Source organism: Pituophis catenifer, unplaced genomic scaffold (genome assembly GCF_029215685.1).
Source record: "Pituophis catenifer annectens isolate HBS135680 unplaced genomic scaffold, rPitCat1.0.hap2 SCAF_6, whole genome shotgun sequence".
Taxonomy (NCBI): domain Eukaryota; kingdom Metazoa; phylum Chordata; class Lepidosauria; order Squamata; family Colubridae; genus Pituophis; species Pituophis catenifer.
The window spans coordinates 102,865,526-102,888,076 of NW_027256886.1; the positions used below are offsets into that span (position 1 = coordinate 102,865,526).

At 42.3% G+C, this 22,551-nt stretch overlaps 1 protein-coding gene and 1 pseudogene across 1 annotated transcript; one reads left to right on the top strand and one right to left on the bottom strand.

The window, feature by feature from the left end:
- Nucleotides 1–22,551, bottom strand: part of LOC139317791 (vomeronasal type-2 receptor 26-like) — a 112,077-nt pseudogene that overhangs the window by 34,431 nt on the left and 55,095 nt on the right.
- LOC139318817 (vomeronasal type-2 receptor 26-like) lies at nt 9,255–12,096 on the top strand (the record flags this gene model as incomplete). Its single annotated transcript, XM_070946441.1, has 2 exons — nt 9,255–9,375; nt 11,231–12,096. Coding segments are annotated over 2 exons (987 nt in total), but the record flags the coding sequence as incomplete, so codon positions are not given.

Genomic DNA, 22,551 nt, shown 5'->3' on the forward strand with positions numbered 1-22,551 from the left:
AGTCTCTTCTTGAAAGCTTCCAGTGATGAAGCTCCCACAACTTCTGAAGGCAACTTTATCTCTTTATTTCCAGGTTGAATCTCTCCTTGTTCAGTTTCCATCCATTATTCCTTGTCCGGCCTTTGGGTGCTTTGGAAAACAGCTTGACCCCATTGGAATAGTTAAAGGAGTAAGACAGGGATGTCCCCTATCACCCCTACTTTTTATTTTAACCTTGGAAAATTTGCTAATTAGAATCAGGACAAACAAAGAAATACAAGGACTAAAGATTAAGAGAGAGGAGTACAAGGTCCAAGCTTTTGCCGATGACCTTGTCTTCTTTATAGAAAACCCATTGGAAACAACCCCGAAATTATTAGAAGAGATTGGAGAATTCGGAAAAGTAGCAGGTCTAAAAGTCAACAAGGAAAAGACAAATATGATAACAAAAAACATGACAACAAAACAAGTAGAGAAATTAGTAAAAGTTTCAGGATTACAGGCAGTTAAAAAAGTGAAATATCTGGGGATACAGTTGACGGCTAGAACCATAACAATAAAACAAGATAATTATGAACCTTTAGTTCAAAAAATAAAAGAAGACTTAGAGAAATGGGGGAAATTAAGACTATCTTTGCTGGGGAGGATAGCAACAATAAAATCAAACATACTGCCAAGGCTCCTTTATCTATTCCAAACAATACCGATAAAATTGGACAAGAAATTTTTCGATAATTTGGATAAAATAACCACAAAATTTGTCTGGGAAGGGAAAAAAATCAAGAATAAAATTAAATATACTACAAGATGATAAAACCAGAGGGGGATTTGGCTTGCCGGCATGGCAAAAATACTATAAGGCTGCAAGTCTACTTTGGATTAAGGAATGGATAACTTTGGATAACCAAAGGTTGTTAAATTTGGAGGGACACGATTTGATGAAGGGTTGGCATGCCTTTATTTGGAATACAGGGAATAAAATATTTAAATATTTTATTTAAATAAATATTAAAATATTTAACTTTAATAATCATACCATCAGAAAATCTCTAATTAATATATGGCAACAAATTCGGCACAAACACTACATGAAAATCCCCGGCTGGCTATCAACGATAGAAGCAATAACCTATCCCAATATACTATCTAAACAAAAAATACTAAGATACAGAGAAATACTAGATAGACAGGGGAATCTGAAAACTAGAGAAGAATTAATGGAACAAGGAATAGCAATAGACTGGTGGCCATACTCACAAATAAAAACAAGATATAGGAAGGTTCAGGAGGACGGAGGAATAGAGATAAAACAAAACCGATTAGACAAATTATTAGAATCCAAAGAAGGAAAGTTAATTTCGAAAATTTACAAATATCTACTTGAATATGATTTGGCAGAAGAATTGGTTAAAGGGCAGATGATAGCCTGGCGAGGAACATTGGTCACAGCATACAATTAGAAGAATGGGAAAGAGTGTGGGAAAATAATTACTCCATGACAAAATCGGTGGCCTACAAAGAAAATCACTATAAAATGTGGTATCGATGGTATCTGGCCCCCGCACGATTAGCAAAAATGTACCCAAATGTAAATCCGACTTGCTGGAAGTGTAAAAAAGCACAGGGAACTTTTTATCATGCTTGGTGGCTCTGCCCAGAAATTAAGAAATATTGGAACAAGATTAAAACATGGATAGCAGAAATAACAGATTGCGAAATTGAATTAGAACCCGAAATTTTTCTATTAGGTATGATCAAAAAGAACATTAGGAATGATACAAAATACTTAATACTTCACATAATAACGGCGGCCAGACTAGCAGTAGCACAACTTTGGAAAACAAATAGATTGCCAACTGATCAGGAGCTAATACAAAAGATATATACATGCGCAGAAATGGACAAATTAACTTTAGAATTACAAGATAAGGAGGACTCAAAATATTTTAGAATTTGGAATAGATGGTACCAGTGGATAAATCAAAGGAGACCAAATGGGTAGAGATGAAAATTAGATGAAATTACTATAAGTAAAATGTCAGATAGATAGAAAATGAAATATATCACTGTAGGTTTGTATATCTGTATATATATAATTAGTTAGTAGTTGAAGTTGATTATTGTATATGTATATGCAAATTTGTTTCTTGATAAGTTAACGTTTAACTTAATCAAGGCTTTGTATGTTTTAAATGTTTTTCTTTTAAGAATGAATACAGTTTTGCTTTTTAAAATTAAAAAAAAAAAAAGGAAAACAGCTTGACCCCCTCCTCTCTGTGGCAGCCCGTCAAATACTGGAAGACTGCTATCATGTCTCCCCTGGTCCTTCTCTTCACTAGACCAGCCAAGCCCAGTTCCTGCAACCGTTCATTGTATTTTTTAGCCTCCAGTCCCCTAATCCTCTTGGTTGCTCTTCTCTGCACTTTTTCTAGAGTCTCAACATCTTTTCTATAGCGTGGTGACCAAAACTGGATGCAGGATTCTAGGTGTGGTCTTACTAAGGCTTTATAGGGTGGTATTAGTACCTCTCTTGATCTTGATTGTATCCCTCCGTTAATGCGATTTAGGATTGAATTGGCTTTTTTGGCTGCCACTGCACAGTCTTGACTGATATTTAATTGGTTGTCCACTAAGACTCCAGGATCCCTCTCACAGTTACTGCTATTATGCCTGGTTTACTGCTTGAACAGGGGGATGGACTAGAAGACCTCCAAGGTCCCTTCCAACCCTTTTATTATGTTATAAGTTCTGTTATAGGTACACATGTTTAGCCTGCTAAATTGCTATTGGAATACACTGATTTATACAGATAATGTCATATTATCATACTTAGACATTGGATTGTATAGACTTGGATTGTTTTGTCTTAATAATTATCTAATAATTTATAAAGCAAGTTCAAAAGTTATGGTCTTTGGGAAATGACATCCTAGCCATGGATGGTCAGCCATTAGAGCAAGTAACACCTTTCCTTACCTGGGGTTGTTTTCTCTGAGACTGAATCTTGGCTCCCTCATCATCCAAGGAGCTCAGTTAGAGAAAGGGCAGGAGTGCAAGTGGTACTTAAATGAAAACCTCTTAGCTCTCCAGCTTCCTCAGCCCCAATGATTAAAGTATCGGAGGCCCAGTTTTCCCCCATGTTCTTACATCAATCTGATGTTTGGGGCTTCAGAGAGAAACCACCAGCAGAACCAACCCAACCTCAGCCTCTGAGGAGGATCTTGGGGTGGGTAAAAGGACTCCAGCTGCTGCCCTCAGAGCTGATTTGGGAATTTCCACCATTTCTGCTTTGTCTAAATTCAGAAAATATGGGTATTATTGGCATAAAATATAATCTATGGAAACTGACAGACTCTGAAAATTGTGGCTGTTGGAACAGACAAAACTTCAATTAAAGACCAAACTCGGATTATGCAACTGACAAATCTTATTAGGCTTTGAGGTCTGCCTGTTTCTTGTATGGAGAAAGAAGTTAAAAACATTTCCTCCAGAAAGAATCTGGGATAGAGAAGCAAAAAAAGATGCAGCAATCCTCGAAAATTATAATAGGCCCTTTATTGGAATAGAATACTCCAGTTGGCATTTGCACGTGTTAATCTAATTGTGATAAATTGTAGGGGTGATACAGTAATATGATTTACATTTTTATTGTTTTTTAATTTGCTTATTATTTTCCATTATTATGATACAATCTTGCTAATATTCTGTCTTTAATATTTTAAACAATGTCTGATTAACAATCTATTCTAATACATTTATGAGAACCAGGTTGGATTTATTAAAATCTAATATTTTGGACTTGATCTGTCCCCAAATATAACACAGCATTCTTCATCGCTTTTTCAGATCAGTCTTAAATCTGCTTCAGAGGCTCTGAGTGATAAAAGTCAATTCCCCTTTTTCCACCAGATGTTCCCCAAAGAAGGATTCCACTACCCAGCAATTGTCCAACTGCTCCTCCATTTCAGATGGACCCTGATTAGCCTCTTTGCTTCAGACACAGAAAATGGAGAGAATTTCATGAGGATTTTTCCTCCTATGCTTGTCAGGAGTGGAATTTGTGTGGTTATATCACAACGATTCTCAACAACTGGATACACAACAGCCCTCAGGGATTCCCTCTCTAAGTGGAGACAAATCAACGTCTTTGTTCACTTCATGGAATTTGATTACGTTTGGGAGAGAATTCTTCCTTTCCATTTAACATTTATGCGTCTGCCAGGACCCATTGAAGAGAAAATCTGGATCCTCACAAATTTTGCAGGGTATGAAATGAACAAGCATAGACTTTACAAATACATCCATAGTATTTGGAACTTTGGTTATCTGTTAAAAAAAAGGCCAATTGATTCTGCCTTTGAACCCCATTTCTTTGTGGAAGAAAAGTTTCAAGATCCTTATTTCTGCTGTTCTCTTTCAAAGAACGTCTTTTCTGTCAAAGGCCACAGATGATGCACCCAGAAAGCCCCACTGGAGACCCAGGAGAAAAGGGACAGGATCCAGGCCCCAAATTTCTATGAATATTACAGTATCATTCAGACTCTGGCCCAGGCCTTGAATGCCGCTTATTCCTCCAGATCGAGGAGGAGGAGAAGGAAGGAGGGAGAAAAGATCTTGGGGTCTCCAAGGCTGCAGCCATGGCAGGTATGGGGTTCCGATATGGATCCATTAATCTTAGATCCTTTGGAGGAGGAATCCAGAGGAGAAGGAGGGGAACCAACTCAACAGATCTGGCCAATTCAATTGCTCAGGGAATAATGGTTCCAAAGAGTAGATACCATGGCATTTTAATATTAAATTCTGATCATTTGAAAATGCTTTATTCTTTCTTAAATGAATTCTTGTATTTGTGGGTGTGTGATGAGCATGGTGGAATTTCCCCTTTGTTCCGTCCCCACTGCAGGTGGGTCTGTGTGCAGCTCAACAGGCAGCTAAACCCCCCTATTCTCCTCCAGTGAAAGGGAGCCTGGGGTGGATCTGGGTGTTTCATTGGGAGAAAAAGGCACAGAGAAACTGAGGAGATGCAAAGAGTGAGAATCAAATATGAATAGGAGATAGGCAGCATTAACTAACAGCCAATAAAGAAGCAGCTGGAACCTCTCCAGAGATGCTCCGTGTGAGGGATGGAGGCCTCCGGATGACCATGTGTCTCGGTCAAACCGGCTGCTTCCGTCTCCTCCAAAGGCTGAGAGAAAAGGGAGTCTGGCTTCAGACCATACAGTTAGGCTTATCTGCCCCTGGCCACTCGGGACAATGTAACAGCACAATAGTTGCATGTTGTAGGCATGACAACCTTCATACATTTGGAGGAGACCCTGAGACCATCTAGCCCAACCCCTCCTCTCTGCAGGAATCCCAGTTAAAGCTTCTCTGACTGATGGCTGCTCCATCTTTGCAATCAGACAATCCATGAAGAAGAGACTGAACTTCTCTGGTTAACTGGCTCAGCTCTAAAACAGCTCATCCTTTTATCATATTTTTTTCTCTCCTTCAGCTAAAATCTCCCCTTTTGTAACTGAATTCATTTTTCCATGTCTGACACTCTGGAATAACAGTAAGCAGATCTTACACTCGTGTGTAACGTGTGTCAGTGATTGGAAGAGGGCTGCATCCTCCCTTCTCCAACCGAGAGATTGTGTCAGTTGGAAAAGGGGCTCCCAGACTCCTCCTGATCTTCAGCTCTTCTCCTTGTTCTCTTTCCTCAAGGCTAAGAGCAGCTCCTTTGATCTCTTCCTTGGCTTATTTCTTCTTCCCTGAAGTTTACGTAGATTTTGTGCAAATTCTCCTCCAAGCGTGGTGCCTGCAAGGGGACCTGGTCCTTGAGTTGGAGTCTCCCCAAACCAGAACGTTCACTTCCTGAGATTCTTATTGAAGTGGTTCGGGAATAACGAGAGGCACAACCAAGCAAGTGACAACAGCTCTTTAATATACAGTGAGACTTCAGCAAAAACTCAGAGGCTGCAGCCCTCCTTATATACAATCCAGGAGGGACTGTCAGCCAATCAGAAACGATAGCAGGTTTGAAACTCTCGCTCAAAAGTATCAATACATAACACTTATGGCTGCATTTTCCTTCTTTCCATGAACATCTCCCTGCTGACTCAGATTCTGTTTCCAGTTAACTGCGATTTTGAGATCATTTGCACAAACATGCATATCAAGTTTGATATCCCTCATCCTTCTTCCAGTACATCATTCGTGTTCTTATATGAGACTCTATTGTTAGTCAAGTCCTAGTTGCTAAAATTCAGATATTTTTCTATTGCTTTTTACTCATGTACCCTTCTTTGTGTGCTAATCATAAATATTGGTTCTGGAAACTTGATATTTCTCTTATTAAATTTTATTTTATTCAAAAAGGTAAAATACAAATTTTGGAAAATAAAACTATTACAAAGACAAAACAAAACGAGACAAAATATATTTTTTTAAGTTGTGCATTAAAAACAGACAAAAACATGCATATTGTCCCCCCAGTTGAATAAAATACAGCAATAATAGTTTCTCCCCCTTGCAAAATTGGCCCACAATTATAAACTACACATCTATCATCTATCTGCTGTATATAAAAATGTTTTTAACAGGCAATCCAACAATAAAGTTAAATTTCAAAACTTCAAAATGGTCTATTATCTGCTATTCTATTTAACTCAGAGAAAATTTGCAGGGGCTTATTATCTACCACAGACCACCACAATCATCATCTCTGATTCATCCAGAATCTGTCCAGGTTTAAACACCTTTGCTTGATTCTTAATAATAATGCATTTCCTTAAATTTTTAATTAGGATCTTTCCCAACAACTGCTTTCCATTCCCCAAAGTCACAGGACCTCCTGTAAATTGAAACACAACAACTCTTAAGACTTGTTTTCCAGTTAAGTATGACAAGTCCATTCCCTCAATCTTCTTGAAAGAATCCATTTCTTCAGTCATCCGTTCTGTCCACTTTGAGTCTTCAGGGTCCATGGCCTCTCCAGCCATCTCCAAGCAGCCTGCCTTCAAACCAGACTCCTCCTTCAGGGATGCCAGCAGCAAATTCAGTTCCAGTCCATCCATCCATTCAATCCATCCGATTCAACAATTGTAGATTGCTTCTGATTATCGCCTTTAAGTTGATTTAAAACCATTGTTATTTCATCAAACGTTTTAAATGAAGTTTCAAATAAGGCTTGTCAGTTGAAAGACTTTATATTCTTTAAATCACATCAAATTAGCTTATTCTAAGATTGTATTAATTACTGTATTAATGACAACTTAGACAAATTGATAACCAATGGCAAATTGTTACCCATCACCTTCAGGTTTCATAGGAAAGATTTAAAAAGGTTAAAAATTATTTGTGTATCATTTTGAAGACAGTTTTTATCCACTTAGTTATCATACCATCCCTCAGGTTTCCAATCACATCACACAATTGTTTGAGTCTGGCAGATCCATGAATCTGCCTTTCTTTGGGGGAAGGAGGGGACCCCGGATTACATTTATACTTTACCTTCTACCCCTTTCCTCCCCCCATGTATCTTGTATCCTGCAGCCCATTGATTTATAACCTTTAGCCTGGCACCTAAGCGGCCTGGCATTTTCTCAACTTTTGGGGAGTGTAAGGGGAGGGAGGGCCATGTGTCGGAAGAGGAGCCTGGGAAAGTTCCCTTATCACTTTCTCAGAGCCGCGGATACAATAACATCTTCACACCTGCGGATTGGCTGAATCCCCACTGGACTGTTGGGAGGGTTTCTACTTTCCTTTATTCTAACTGTATTGCCTGAGGGCCCTCAGAGCCTCCTTTGATTCCGTCCTTCCACCACTCCTTCCCAATAAAAGCTTCCTTTTGAAAGGCCAAGTTTCAAGAGTCTGCACTTTCCTGAATGAGGAGGAGAGGCCGGACCTTACAGAGTCCTTCACTGAAATCCAGTGATGTCACCAGAGTTCCCATAATCTATTTAGGAAGTGTAATGATGTGTGAGGATGACTTTTGGGATGAGGGGAAGAGAGGCTGCCTAGGGAAGGATCAGAGAAGAGGGGAGAATCCTGCAGCTGCATAATGGGAGAGAAAGAAACTCAGAAAGGATCCTGGCTAACTTTTCAGGCTGAGAAAAGAGTTGGTGGGAGATTTCTTCTTTCAGATCTGCAAAATGTTGTTAATGTCACAGTACAATTAAGTAGAATTAGCACATCTGGAGGTGTTTTCCATCGGTATGACCAGGGAGAAGATTAGCCTGACAACTTTCTTCTGGATAATCCCATGTTTCTGGGAATCAACCTGTTGTTTTCAAAGAGTTTATGAATCATCTTTTTTCTTTCCCTGTTCATTTTATTTGTCATCTGCTCTAAAATGTTCCCTATAATTGACCAATTGTGTCAATTATATTTTCTCCATATTTTGTCAGTATATGATCGACAAATTTTTCTCCAACTTTTTCATTCACTTTTGAAGATAATGGCAGCATTTATATCCTAATTAAGCATATTTGGAGATTACACAATTGTAGAAGAAAGATTCAATGTGGGATAAAAAACAAGGTTCTCTGTTTTTCAAATTCCTGGATGTTCCCATTCTAGTTTCATCCCTTTCTGGAGAAGAATGAATTTTGGAATATTTCTGATAGCAAACTGTACTTGGACCAAAATGGAGAGATAATAGCAGATCTGGGCATTGAAGGCTTCTTGGTTCTCCCCAAGGAGGATCCCAGGCTAGAGACTCTGGCGAATTTTGAAAGAAAGAAACTTTTTATCGACCAAGATGCTCTTTCACGGCTAAAGTTGCTCAATAAGGTGAGAGAAATTTTTGTGACTTTTCTCTGTTTTCCAAAGCCTGAGGTCCCATTTCAAGTGGGGAAAGCCTAGAGTCTCCAGGGTGGTTGGCCTTCCATGCCAGGTGATGTCATCTAATGGAAGCTCTTCAAGAGACGGGACCTAAGTGGAGTGGCTTTGTCATGTTTTATGGAAGCCTTTCATGATCTTACTGGTCAGAGGGTTCTTTCTTCATCATAGTTTTACTCTACATTAAAAAATGTAATGGAATTCTAATGGAAGTAGAAAAGTACTTCATTGTACTTCATTGTTTAATTCCAAAAGAAAAAGGGAGGAACTAAAGGAAGAATCTGCCAGTTGTTTTACCTCCTGCATCTGTTTAGAAGTAGTCAGAGATTTCATATTTACCCCAATGAAGACCAGAGGCTACTTGTCTCCATCCATTTCTACCTCTATTTTCCATGGACGGAGAGTCCTAATCTCTTTTCTCTGGCATTCCTTGTTTGTCTGCTCAGTCCCTGCCTCAGTCCAAATGTGTGGAAAGTTGTCATCCTGGATTTGTCAAGAGGGCTCGAGAAGGAGAGCCAGTTTGCTGCTATGACTGCGTTCCTTGTCCGGAGGGGACTTTCTCCACTCAGGAAGGTGGGTCACACTGAGGAAAATGGGAGGCTTTGTGGACTTGGATCCATCCAGAACCTTTTCATGAAAGTGCAAGTTAAAAGACAGATTGAAGCTCACGTGGTTTTTTATTTTGAACTTGGATAATTTCTTATCTAAACGGAAGTAAATCAAAAAGACTTGGAAGGAGGGGCTGGGAAGAGATGGGAGGATGGGTGGCAGACTGGGCAAGCTTTACTAACAGCAAAGGAAATATCTCTTCTGCTTTTTAGTTTGGATTTCAGGGCTGGGTTCTGCTTACCTTTACCACCAGTTCACAATGGGAGCGTGTGCACTTCTACACATGTGCAGATCGCCTATGATGACGTCCGGGTCGGTGGGCGGAGCCTCCTACCGGTTTTACTACTGGTCCTTGCGAACTGGTCCAAACCACGGGAAACCCACCACTATTGCATATGTGCTGCTATATTTATCTTTTTAGGAACATCTGAGTTCTCTGAAACTTGATGAATTGTTTTAGGTCCACTTTCTGAAAGATCTTTCAATCCACTGTATATTGGATCCTCTCCTTGAGGATCACTGAGAGGGTGTCACTGGGCCATAATCTGGTGCTGTGGATAGTTATGGGGGGAACTCATTACACAAATATTCTGTCAGTCATGTAGATCAATCAATCAATCAATTAATCAATCAATCAATCAATCAATCAGAATAGAATAGAGCTGGAAGGGAGCTTGGAGGTCTCTTAGTCTGTTGTGACCCAGGCCCAAGTAAGTAGTAGGAAAATCAGTCAGTGAAAAAACAAACAAACTTTATTCGAACAGCTGAGAATTACTTCATTCCCAGCGTTGTTCAACTAAATTAAAGCAAATTCCTCCCAACACAAATTCCTGTCAATCACAAACCTTTGTCCAATTGGGCAAAGTGCCAAAGGCCTTGGCAAACGTTCAGAAGTCGCAGATAGAAAAATAAATGCAAGACATAGACGAAGAAGAAGACAAAGCTACCAACGTTTTCCAGCAAAGCCCAAACGCCGTTGCTGGTCTGTTTTAAGCCTTATGGGAGGGGCCAACCATCTCTTGGCCCTACTCCCAACTTGTCCTCTTTGCCGGAGCTGCTCTTGCCTTCTGGCAGCTCTTCTCATGCGGGCATTAGGAACAGGCTCCTCCTGTTCCTCTGGCTCATTCCTATCAGTCTCTGGAGGCTCTGGAGTCCGCACCTCACTCCCCGATGGCCCTGGCCCCATCTCTGCCTCTGATGCAGAGCCCTCATCCGGGCCTTCCCCAGCCTCCAGGACTGACCCCTGTTCTTCCTCAGCCTCCGCTTCCAGCTCCGCAGGCTGCTGGCGAACCACAACATAGTCCACCCCCTATACCCTATACCACTTCAGACAAGTGTGCAGTCTCTTCTTAAAAACCTCCAATGTTGAAGCACCCACAACTTCTGAAGGCCAGCTGTTCCACTGGTTAATTGCTCTCAGTGATAGGAAGTTTCTCCTTAATTCCAGGTTGCTTCCAGATGTTACAGGATACTGTATGTATCCTCCAAGTCCAGGATATTAACTGCCATGTGGCAGGACTCAAGATGTTTGCCTAAAACGATTATATGATGCAGTATTTACCTCTAATAATGCAGATTCCTATGAAGATTCTACACATTACACAGGAAATAATTAACACCCTAGGACTTCCTCCAACTTCATACCCCTAGCTACATTTTTTAATTAAAAAAAGTATCCTTCTTATGTTCTTTTTAATGAAATAGCTAAGAAATACTTCTTGGAAAATGCCCCTGGTAACAGCTGTCATCCAAAAAGGGTATTTCTTGAAATGTAAAAAACCCAGTATATTAAAGAAATATTGCTTTTTGGCTTTCTCAGATACACAAAAATGCACCAAGTGTCCAAATGATAAATATCCAAATGAGGACCGAGTCCAATGTATCCCCAAAATTATAAACTTCCTGTCTTATGAAGAACATCTGGGCATCATCCTGGTCTCTTTTGCCCTACTCTTGTTCTTAATCACATGCCTTGTTTTAATCATCTTTATTAAATACCGAGAAACTCCCATTGTCAAAGCCAACAACCGGGACCTCTCCTATATCCTCCTGGTCTCCCTCCTGCTTTGCTTCTTGTCACCTTCTCTCTTCATTGGTCAACCAAGGAAAGCCACCTGCCTTCTCCGACAAACAGCCTTCAGCCTCATCTTCTCAGTTGCCGTTTCTTCTCTCTTGGCCAAAACCATCACAGTTGTGTTGGCTTTCCTGGCCACAAAACCAGGAAACCGGGTGAAGAGATGGTTGGGAAAGAGCTTGGCCAACTCCATCATCCTTTCTTCTTCTGCTGTCCAAGTTATCATCTGCTCCATCTGGCTGGGAGTTTCTGCCCCCTTCCCTGACTTTGACCTCCACTCTCAGCCTGGAGAGATCATCCTGCAATGCAACGAAGGGGCCGTTGTCATGTTCTACGTCACCCTCAGCTACATGGGCTTCCTGGCTGCCATCTGCTTCACGGTGGCTTTCCTGGCCAGGAACCTGCCTGGGGCCTTCAACGAAGCCAAGCTGATCACCTTCAGCATGCTGGTCTTCTGCAGTGTCTGGGTGACTTTTGTGCCCACCTACCTGAGCACCAAAGGGAAATCCATGGTGGCTGTGCAGGTCTTCTCCATCCTGGCCTCCAGTGCTGGTCTGCTGGGCTGCATCTTCATCCCCAAGTGCTACATTATCCTTCTGAGGCCAGAGCTCAACACAAAGGAGCAGCTCACAGCCAGAACAAATGTAAAAACATGAGATATAACACCATTGTGATATTGGAAGAATTGTTAATGGTTTATTTATTTGAAAGGAGATATTCTTTCCATTTAGATAGTATGCAGGAGTCAAAGAAAATCATATGTATATGTTTCAAATTTGGAAATTATTGAATCCTTCACAAAAGAACAGCTTACAGCCAGAAGAAATGTGTAAATGTGAGACTGAGGAATTTCAACTTTTAACATGTTCCACACTCCAAACATAGAAAATGGTCCAAGCTGTTCTGCATGCATGAGTGGCCCAACTATTTTTCTTGAAATAAATAAAGGGTGTGTGGAAGATTGTGAGGAGACCAATTTCTTGGAGAAATGAGAGCATGTTAGCAAGACAGAAATAGAGAAGGATTGTATGGAGCAACGTTGATACCCTCATTTCTCAGTACATTTCACCCAAACTGCTGTGGCAACTGAGAAGTTTCTTTTTGTTTACACAATAACTCTTTCTTGAGGGTAGCAACAATACAAGGGTGGGGAGATAACTTGTGTCTTGCTAATTCTGAATATTCATGCTCACATCATCTGTTAAATGAAATATGCATATGTATGATTATCATTTTCTCCTCCTTTCCTGGAATGTTTAAATATGAGTGCATCCTTTTGTCTCTAAATATTTCCTCCCACTATTTTATGGAGCAAAATTCCTCCAGTGGACACTGAATAAATAACAACTGCAGTGAACCTGGATTATTGGTTTTTTAGCTCCTGTGTTTGATTCCACAGAAATTGGTGTTAGTAGTGGGATTCACAATCTTCCATCTGCCACCAGGGACAACAGATGGGGCAGCCCTATAGGGTGAGTGTTTATTGTGAGATTGATCCCATAACCCTTCCCACTCCCACATAAAGGCACCATAGGAGCTTCTGTCAGACCACAGTCTGTGTCCAAGTGTCTCTTGTGGCTGGAAAGGTTTGTAGTCCCTTCGGTCCCAATTTCCCAGCCGTCCTGGCCCTGCTGTGAGCTCAGCCGAGCGATGTGTGGAGGTAGCCAAGAATTGAGGGAGAATTTGGCTACATGGAGTGAGTGGATCCCTCTGTGTTGAAGAATGGAGACTGACCCAGAGGCTCTGTGCAAACTCCCTTTCTCCTATTGTCTGAATGGAGGAATTCAGCTGATCTGAGGCAGGGAGGGAAGTGGATGATGGGGCTCAAGCAGACTCTGCTTGGGGAAGGAATCTTTCCCAAAGAAACAGAGAAACCTGCTGTGTCCCAGGGCTGGGAGGGGGTCCGATGCCCCCACTGGTGCCCCCAAAGGCTGCAAAAAAAGGGGAGTGAAATTGGAAGGGATGATGGAAAAAAAAACTCTTCCTCCTTGTGAGAAGAGAAATTCCTGTATCTGCACAAGGCTAGGAGAGATTCCATGCAAACAGAAGCAAGAAAGCCGGTTTTTATTTTTGTTAGATTTTTCCCCATTGTTTTTATTATTTTTTCAAATAACTAAAGGAGGTGAACATGTCCAACTCTTCTTCCTCTTCCTCTTTTCCCCACAACAATCACCCTGTGAGGTGGGCTTGTCTGAAAGAGACTGTCTCTCCCGAGGTCAGCAAACAGGCTTTCGGGGCTAAGGCAGGACTTGAACTCAGGATCTCTTGCTTCCTAGTGTAGGTCCGGCTATACGCTTAAGCCCTCAGTGAACCAGAAAGAAGGATTTAAACGGAGGCTTGAATAAGAATCAACATTTAATCTTTGATCAAAAACAAAAGGCTGGGTAAAACCATTCCAAACACATACAAAGAGATATGTATATGGGAGGGCTCGCACCTTCAGAGAAGATGTAACCTCTTTTTATATCTTTAAAACACCAGTTAAATCCCCAACTCTGGCCCCCTAATTTATGTTTGTGTATTCTTTGTTGCCCTGCAAGGGAATCTAAACTTCCCAATTAGTCTTATCTTAAGGATTCCTTTGTTTACTTAATTGGCTACTAAGCCCCTGGCTCTGGAAGACCAGATCTTATCCAGATCAAACATAAATTAGGGCTGAAGTGTAAATTATCCCTTTGTTGATGGCTGTAGTTCCAACTGAGATCGTACCATGCTTTTAGATAGATTGATATGAGTTCAGGTCAAATGGCAGGGACATACATTTGACAAATACCAGATACATTACAGAGGCCTAATAACAATATGTTTGTAACAGGAGATACAAATAGAAAGGAATAATATACGTAATACAAATACAAAGGTACAATATATATGTTACAGGAACCTAATGGTTACAGAATAACAAGCTTTTACTAAATCTAGTATATCAGTATTTTATATTCTATCTTTATTATTGTTTCCCTACATTTCACTCTTTTTATTTAAACGATGGAATGCTTTCCATCATGCTGTAAGAGGGGGACATATTTAGTAGGGATCGTTTTAAGAATCATGAGATTTGCAGGCTTTTGACGAGGAGTGGTCGACACTGAGGATGCTATGACTGTAATCCCAGAAACAGTCGATGTGACTATTCTTTGGATTAAAGGGATGAGGCAAGGGAGACAAAAGAGACTCCCAAAGGCCAATAGCACTGTTGGAAGAAACATCCTTCTAGGTTCTGCTCCAAGTGGGGAAAAAGACACTGGAAACATGGAGACTGCTTGGAAAGATGGTTTAATGGTGGACAGGATCACATGGCTTGAGTTCCTGAACAGAAAAAGGGCAGATACAGTAGATCCTCGGGTTTTTATGCTCTCTCTGGCTCTGCATTTCTTGGGCCCCCGAAAGAGTATCCTGATTGGTTGTCAGACTCCCAAGGGGTGGGGGCCTTGCTGGCTGATGGTCACATGTGCTTCCCAGGTCACATGTGGTGAGTTTCTGCTGCTATTGTGTAGAAGGCTAATCCTATCTTTGTTGGATCTTTGGCAATTCCTACTTTGGCTCTGCCTGAAGGAGGTAGATCTTTGTTATGTAGAATAGACTGGCCCAGGCCTTAATGGCCCATTGACAAAGGGTGGGGGGCAGGAAGGTGGGAGCTGCTTCAAAACATGCTTATCCCAGGGAAATATAATATTCTGCCTTTTTCATATTTCCTAAAATATTTCACTCTTCCAGGAAAGGGGTGGGTGCTAACTTCCTACAATCCCTACTTTTTTTTCCAAAACGTGAGTTTTGAAACAAGTTCTTGGCAAAAGATTAAAATTGATCAGATCAGGGAGGCTTGATTGGTGCTTTTAATTTTCTAATGCAAAGGGGAAGGCATTGATAGGGGCAACAGAAAAGGATTCCTTCAGTGGCTCCTGAAAGCTTTCAACCATGAAGGTCTAGCAGCCAGGAAAAAATTTCTGGTAAGAATTTTACAGTATCCAATTTTCCATGCCAATTAATTTCAGACTTCAGATATTACTTTCTGTGAGCTTCCAGTCAGGTTTCAAGCAAGCACATGTCCCAAAAATTTTCACAGCCATAGTTTTCCTTTAAATTACAGGCTGCCCATTTCATGGGTTGGTTACTAAACCTGCCCTAGCTCTTAGTTTAGTGCATCCAGGATTTGTGAGTCCAAATTGAGGTTAGCCAGTGTACAATATCCATTCTTTTTTTTCTTTTTTTTTCTTTTTTTTTTTGGTGTTACACATAATGAGCCCTGGGATTTCTACTCATGAGACCACCAGTGCAATATATCTTCCTTTACTGGGGAACTGGGCAGTATCATTTGTGAGTCACAGTCAGGGCTTGGGTTTTGGATATCACTTTTCTGCTATCTCTTCAAGTGAGGGAATTGCCTGAGGGGGATTGCCCCCTCCCCATGGAATTAGCAGGGAGATATGACTCCTTGGGCTTTTAGTGCCACAGAGCAAAAATCAATCTAGGAGAAGCTTTGTGTGGAGGTAAGTGAAGGAAATAGTTTCAATCTAATTCTGAATAGTGTGTCTCTCTGTGTGTGCATGTGTATGCAGACAATACAGACAATACAAATATTTTGGACATATTTCTCCTCCCCACCAGACAGAAATCTAGAGTGTACTTAACTTGCTGTGGCAACCACTCCCAAATACAATTCTTACAATAAACTGATTACAATATAAATGAGACAAGAAAAAAAAACTTTACAATGAATTTCCACCCTCCCCCATAGTCTTTTCAGCTGTCTTCTGGGAATTGAAAAGAGTCTTTTGGTCTTTACTTGTACATCTCAGGGTCTTTTCTTTCATGTCTGCTGGTAAAATACTTGGTGGTAAGGCTGGTCAGTCAGGCTTGGGAAGGTCTGCTCCACTCTGGTTGCTGTGCTGACTTTCAGTGGAGACTGGATTCAAACCCAATTTCTGGTTCAAACCGATGGAAGTTCTCTTTTGGAGGCAGCATCTGGATCCATGGGCTCTGCTTCCACAGTTGCAGAGTCATCTGTGCAGGGTTGAAAGACATTAGAACAGGGTCCCCTCCCCTCTTTGTAGGTAATCTTCCCAGGAAAGGCATTGTAACAGGATTACAGATGGGGGGTGGTAGATAGCTTGCAGGCAGAGTTTGAAAAGAACCAACAGAACAGTATTGCAGTTACTAAACAGATAATGCAGTTTCAACAAAATGGAGACACAACAGATAAGAAAAACTGGATTCACATGCTTCAGGAAAGAGATGAACAGGTAAACCTATTTAAACACATACAGTAAATGCAAGACTGATTTTTTTCCTTGTAAATAAACTTAAAACATTTCCTCATAAACTTGAGTTGTTACTTTAAGATACAGAGAGGGAAGGAGAGAAAAAAAAACAGAAATAAAATGTCTCCTTACTCTGTCTTTGTTGGCCAGACAAACACAGGGCAAAGGCTCTTTCTTTCTTTTTCTCTCTCTCTCTCCCATTTTTCATTGCTTCAACTTTTTTTTTCCTAACAATTTAAAATTCTTGTCTCTAGAGATCAGATACATTTTACAGTTATGATTACCTCGAGGACGCACAAAGACTTAGACACACACACATAAAACAAGGAAGACAAAGAGAAGAAAACAGAACTCTGAGATTTCACACACACTGATCATTCCCACGTAAATCTCAGTTAAATTAGGGAAGGCACAAATCTTAAGAAACATACCACGTGGTTACATAGAAGACAGAGAAAGAGACAAAGAAACAAACCAAACAAAAAACCCAACATTCCTATTTATATATTTCCCTTTTCTTTTAAGTACCTTTATTTAGCCAAATTTGTCTCCCGGTGTTATCTCTTAGCAGAGCCCACTTTTGACACAATTTTCCCGCTCGTTTCCGATCCATGCCATTTAAAATGGGCATCCGCCTGGCGTCCCAGGCCTCGAGCACTTCTTCCAGTCGGGGTTCCTGCCACCTTTGAACTACTGCTACCCATGACCCTGTCTTTTCACCTGAAGTATCACTTCGGCTTAGCCGGGTGGCCCGCCTCAAGTTTGCAGAGAAAAAGCTCTGGGAAGGATTCGATTCCCTTGCGAAGTATGGGCCCCTTCCTCCAGGGAATCACCACAACTTTTCGGATCCAAAAAGGGGATCCACGAGGACCTGCTGACCCCTGGAGCCAGGTGTGGGCACCTCCTCTTACACACACACACTCGCCCGTGTCTGGGCTGGACAAAACCGGGTTTCCCTTTCACAATTTATTCCCCCCCTTCACACGCTTGGCTTTCGCTCGGCTTCCATTCCTTTTAAACACAAAGTTCCACATTTGGCAACCCCCCCTTGTTTTCTCTATCCTACTGGTCATGGCTTGGTGGAGCTAGCAGTAGGCAGAGGTGCGGCTAGAAGTCACTCAAAGAGGTGAAATCAGACTGTTTTCCAGGTGGAATCCCACACACACACTTCCTCCTTCCCTAACAGAAGGTCCTGTGCTCTGGCAAAACCCCCATGCTCTCCAGACTGTTAGTCTTTCTGCGGTTAGGAAATGCACAGAGGAAGCAAGATCCAGCTGTGATTGGGAGAAGGGCCTTCACTCACACACATGCAGGCATACACACATTTCCCATGTTTTCCCCCATGCTTTAAATTAAAATTTAGAGGTTCTCACCTTCTTTCCAAGCAGCCTTTGAGCTCAAACTCAAAACCCCTTTAAAACCTAGTTCCAAATGGCCAAGGTCCAGGAAAACATGCCCACAGACTCAATGGGTCTGTTGCTAGCAAGGGAGGCTTACCTGGGCCTGGTCCATTGGTTATGTTAGCTTGGAGTCCCACTGGCTCGCCAATTGTTGGAAGAAACATCCTTCTAGGTTCTGCTCCAAGTGGGGAAAAAGACACTGGACACATGGAGACTATGCTTCTCCACTTCTCATATGCTTCTCCATTTCTCATCCAGGGAAATATAATATTCTGCCTTTTTCATATTTCCTAAAATATTTCACTCTTCCAGGAAAGGGGTGGGTGCTAACTTCCTACAGCACCATGAACCCAATTTGTTTCCAGTCAGAGAAGATACTGCCGAACCAGTTAAAATTATCGCCCCGTCCATTTCTGGACAGGGACGTGTCCGAGTTTTCTCATCCTGGCAGTAAGCTCCTCTATGACCTTACCATTATCATCAATTTCTAAACAACGGTTGGTGAGATTGAATTTTCCACAAACTCCTCCTTCTTGAGCAAGTAAATAATCGAGGGCAAGACGATTCTGATAGACAGCAGTGCGAATCTTGGTGTTAGTTTGAGCAAGCAGGGTAAGGGAAGTGCTTGTAGTATTGGTAATGAGTTCAACAATCGCTTGCAAACGGATTAAACGATTGAGTAAATAAATTGGTGTGCGGTAACCCCACATCCCATCCTCAGCCCACGTGGCTGGGCCATATACCTGAATAATCCTTTCAGGAGGCCAGTCTTCATCGTGCCAAGTTCTCTGATCCGTGATCTTGAGATCCCCAAATGTAAGGGATCCCTGTGTCCTACTTCATCATAAACTGGGACACCAAGTCTCTCTTCTTGAGTGAGGGTAAAAGAAAGAAACTAGGTTTAACCGTCCCTAAGGCACAAGTACCACTCCATTTACGTGGAAGGGACACATAAGCTTTTCTTCCACAAATCCAAAAGAGTCCATCTGGGGCAGGCCAAGATGAAGAGGCATCATGGAGACTATCCCAGAGGGAGGAGAGCTGTTTGTACTCACTTGTTGGTTGAGTAGCATTCACACCAGACCACCAAGTGGTGCTTGCATTAGCAGCTACAATAAGGTTTTGACAGACTAAATCCCCTAAAGGGATTGTAAAAAGTCGGGAAACAGGTCTTTGAAAACATATATCTCCAATAATGGAAGTTTGTAGGATCCATTCTCGGGGTCGGTCTAGAGAGGACCATGTGAGGTTCAGTTGGGGAAGAGTGTTCAGGTTTATTTCCCTGGACTCCCATGGCCATCGTTCCCCCATATTTGTGCCTCCACAGACGTAGCAATTAGTCATATTGAGGGATAATGCAATCCTCTCAGCTAAGTCTATGAAAAGGTTTTTTGTTATTGGAGGATTTCTACTTTCTTCTCCATTTCCTCTTAAAAGGAATGGAAAATTGTGAAGCGCTCAGGCTGATGCACTGTTCTGGTAACCTTAATTTCAATCTGGCCAAAGGGGTCAGTTCCCTGTCTGTTTATCCCAAGACCCACATTTAATGTGCCTGGAGGGGGAGCATTGAAAAGTAGGCACATAGGGTTGCATTTATAAAGATGACAAGTTGATGTGGCCTCCCCCCGGGAGATATTAAAGAAGCTAGAACCATAACAACCACTTAGGGGTGGACCTGGTCGAGGTTGGGATTTCTTAGTGTGCCAGTATGTATAAGACTGAGAAGAAACACCATATGAGATAGCAGGAAGGTTGTAACAGAACTCATAGAGGTATTTTTCTAAGGTACGATATGACTGGTGCCAATCTAAAGAACCACATTCGATAGCATAACAGGCATCAAAACAGATTTGAACCTGAGGATTCTGAGAAGTACTCTGATTCCTCCCGAGATAGACGCTAGATTTTTTACTACCTCAATAACCTCAATGTTCAGGATGAAACGGGAACCCTGGGGGTTAAAACATATGGGGTTTCCGTTATTAGGACAGATCTCATAGGTAGTAGTGTTGTGGACACAAAATGTGTTATTGCTGTCCTGACAATCATAATGAGAGTGATAGACAAGAGTTCTGGTAACTTGATTGCCGTGGCGAGTGGTAACCAAACATTGTTCACACTGGGACTGGAAGAGTTTGGCTGAGGGTATAAAAGTCCCGAGGATCAAAAACATTGAGACAAGTTGTGGAACCAAAATAAAGATCAGAGCCATTGTCACCTTTTCCAAAGAATGTGCGGGGAAACCAGCAGCAACAGAGCAGAAAAACAGCAAAGACAACAAAACCAGCAAACCAAATATATTCAATGGGTGTCCAGTCTATCCAGTTCATCAGTGAACAGGTCAGCAGGCGATGCTGGGGAGCGATGAAGCTTCAGCTTGAGTCCTTCCAGCTGTTGGACTTGCCACTGCTCAGGGGGCTCGGGGACGGGCTTGACTCATGATGCATGGACCCACGCTTTGACGCCGTCCACTTTCACAGCCATGGGGGTGCTCACAAGAACCTGATGGGGTGTAGACCACTTGGGCTGAGTGCAGGTGGGAGAGAGTTCTTTGATCCTTACCCACTGGCCCGGTTCAGCCAATGGTGGCACGTCAGCAGCTGGAGGTAAAGTGGACTGGACCTGTTTAGAGATAGAGGACAAAACCTGCGCCAGATTATGCAAATATGAGGTGATATTTCTTTCCCCTTCACTAGAATCTGGCAGGGCAGAAGCAACAAAGGGTCTCCCATACATCATTTCAAAGGGTGACAATCCCAATTTCCCTGAAGGCAGGGCTCTAATTCTTGCTAAGGCTAGTGGTAGTACCTTAGGCCAGGGGAGTTAGGTTTCTTGGCATAATTTGGACAAGTGTGTTTTCAGGGTTCTGTTCAAACGTTCCACTTTTGATGAAGCCTGTGGTCTGTAAACAGAGTGGAGGTGCCAAGGGAAGCCTAAAAACTTACTGACATCCTGAGTAACCTGTGAGGTGAAATGCCTGCCATTGTCAGACTCAAGACCCTTAGGGACCCCAAATCTTGGGATAATGTGATCAACTAAGGCATTCACCACCTCTCTGGCTTTTTGGGTGGAGGTAGGGATGGCTTCTGGCCATCCAGTGAATAAATCCACAAATACAAGAAGGTTAGATTTTGCTCCCCTTTTGGGGAGTTCAGTAAAGTCTACTTGCCAAGCCTCCCCTGGGTATCGGGCAGTTCGAAGACGACCGAGAGGAAGCGGACTGCCCCCTCGGGGGTTGTTCCTTTGGCAGATGTCACATTGAGAAACAACAGTCTTGCAAAGGCCACGCAAGTTTGGATTGCAATAACGGGATGTGAGCCACTTCTGGAGTGGGCGAGGACCACTGTGAGACATGCAATGAGCTCGTTGAACAAGTTTCCACACCATTTGTTGAGGGAGCTGGATTCTGTTCTGAACGACCCACCACCCATCGCACCACTTGCTATCAGGGTGTAGCTGGTCCCTAGTATCATATAGGGCAGGAAGGTGTTGCATGGGGTCACAGGGAAGCAAAGCTGAGAGATTCTTGGGATTGACAGCAGGGCCTGATTCAGCAGCTTGGCGGGCCCAATAGTCAGCAGCCCGGTTCCCACGAGAGATTTCACTGTGGTCTGTCTGGTGTCCTCGACAATGAATGATAGCTAGCTGGGATGGCTGTCTGACAGCTGTGACAAGTTTTTCTAGCAAGGGCTTCATCTTTAGGCTTTTCCCATCTGCACCAGTAAAGCCACGAGCCTTCCATAGAGCAGCATGAGTGTGTGCAGCCAAAAATGCATAACGACTGTCAGTATAGATATTAGTGCGCAGTCCAGCTGACAGATGGCATGCCTCGATCAGGGCTAAAAGCTCGGCTGCTTGAGCGGACCAGTGAGAGGGGAGTTGTCGTAGGAGGAGGGGGCCATCTCTGCAAACTACAGCCAGTCCTGTGTATCTTTTCCCATTTTTTACAAAAGAAGAGCCATCAGTCCAGAGTTGGGACTCGGGATTGTCAAAAGGTTCAGTCCTAAGATCTGCACGAATGCCTACCACAGATTCCAAGACAGCTAAACAGTCATGCTGTGGACCATCCTCGGGGGGGCAAGGCAAAAGGGTAGCTGGATTCAGCCTTTCACATCTATGAAGCTGAACAGAGTCTGATTCTAAAATCTGGCTTGCATACTTAGAAATCCGGCATGAGGTGGCCCATGCTGGGAGTTTCTGTTCGAGGAGAGCTTGAACAGAATGAGGCGTATAAACGTTAAGGGGAGCCCCCAAAGTTATTTTATGAGTCTCCTGGATGAGGATGGCTGTGGCTGCAACAGATCGGAGACAGGCTGGCCAGCCTCTGGCCACTGGATCCAGGATTTTTTAAAGGTAAGCCACAGGAACTCTTTCGGGGCCCAGTTTTTGCAATAAAACGCCCAGG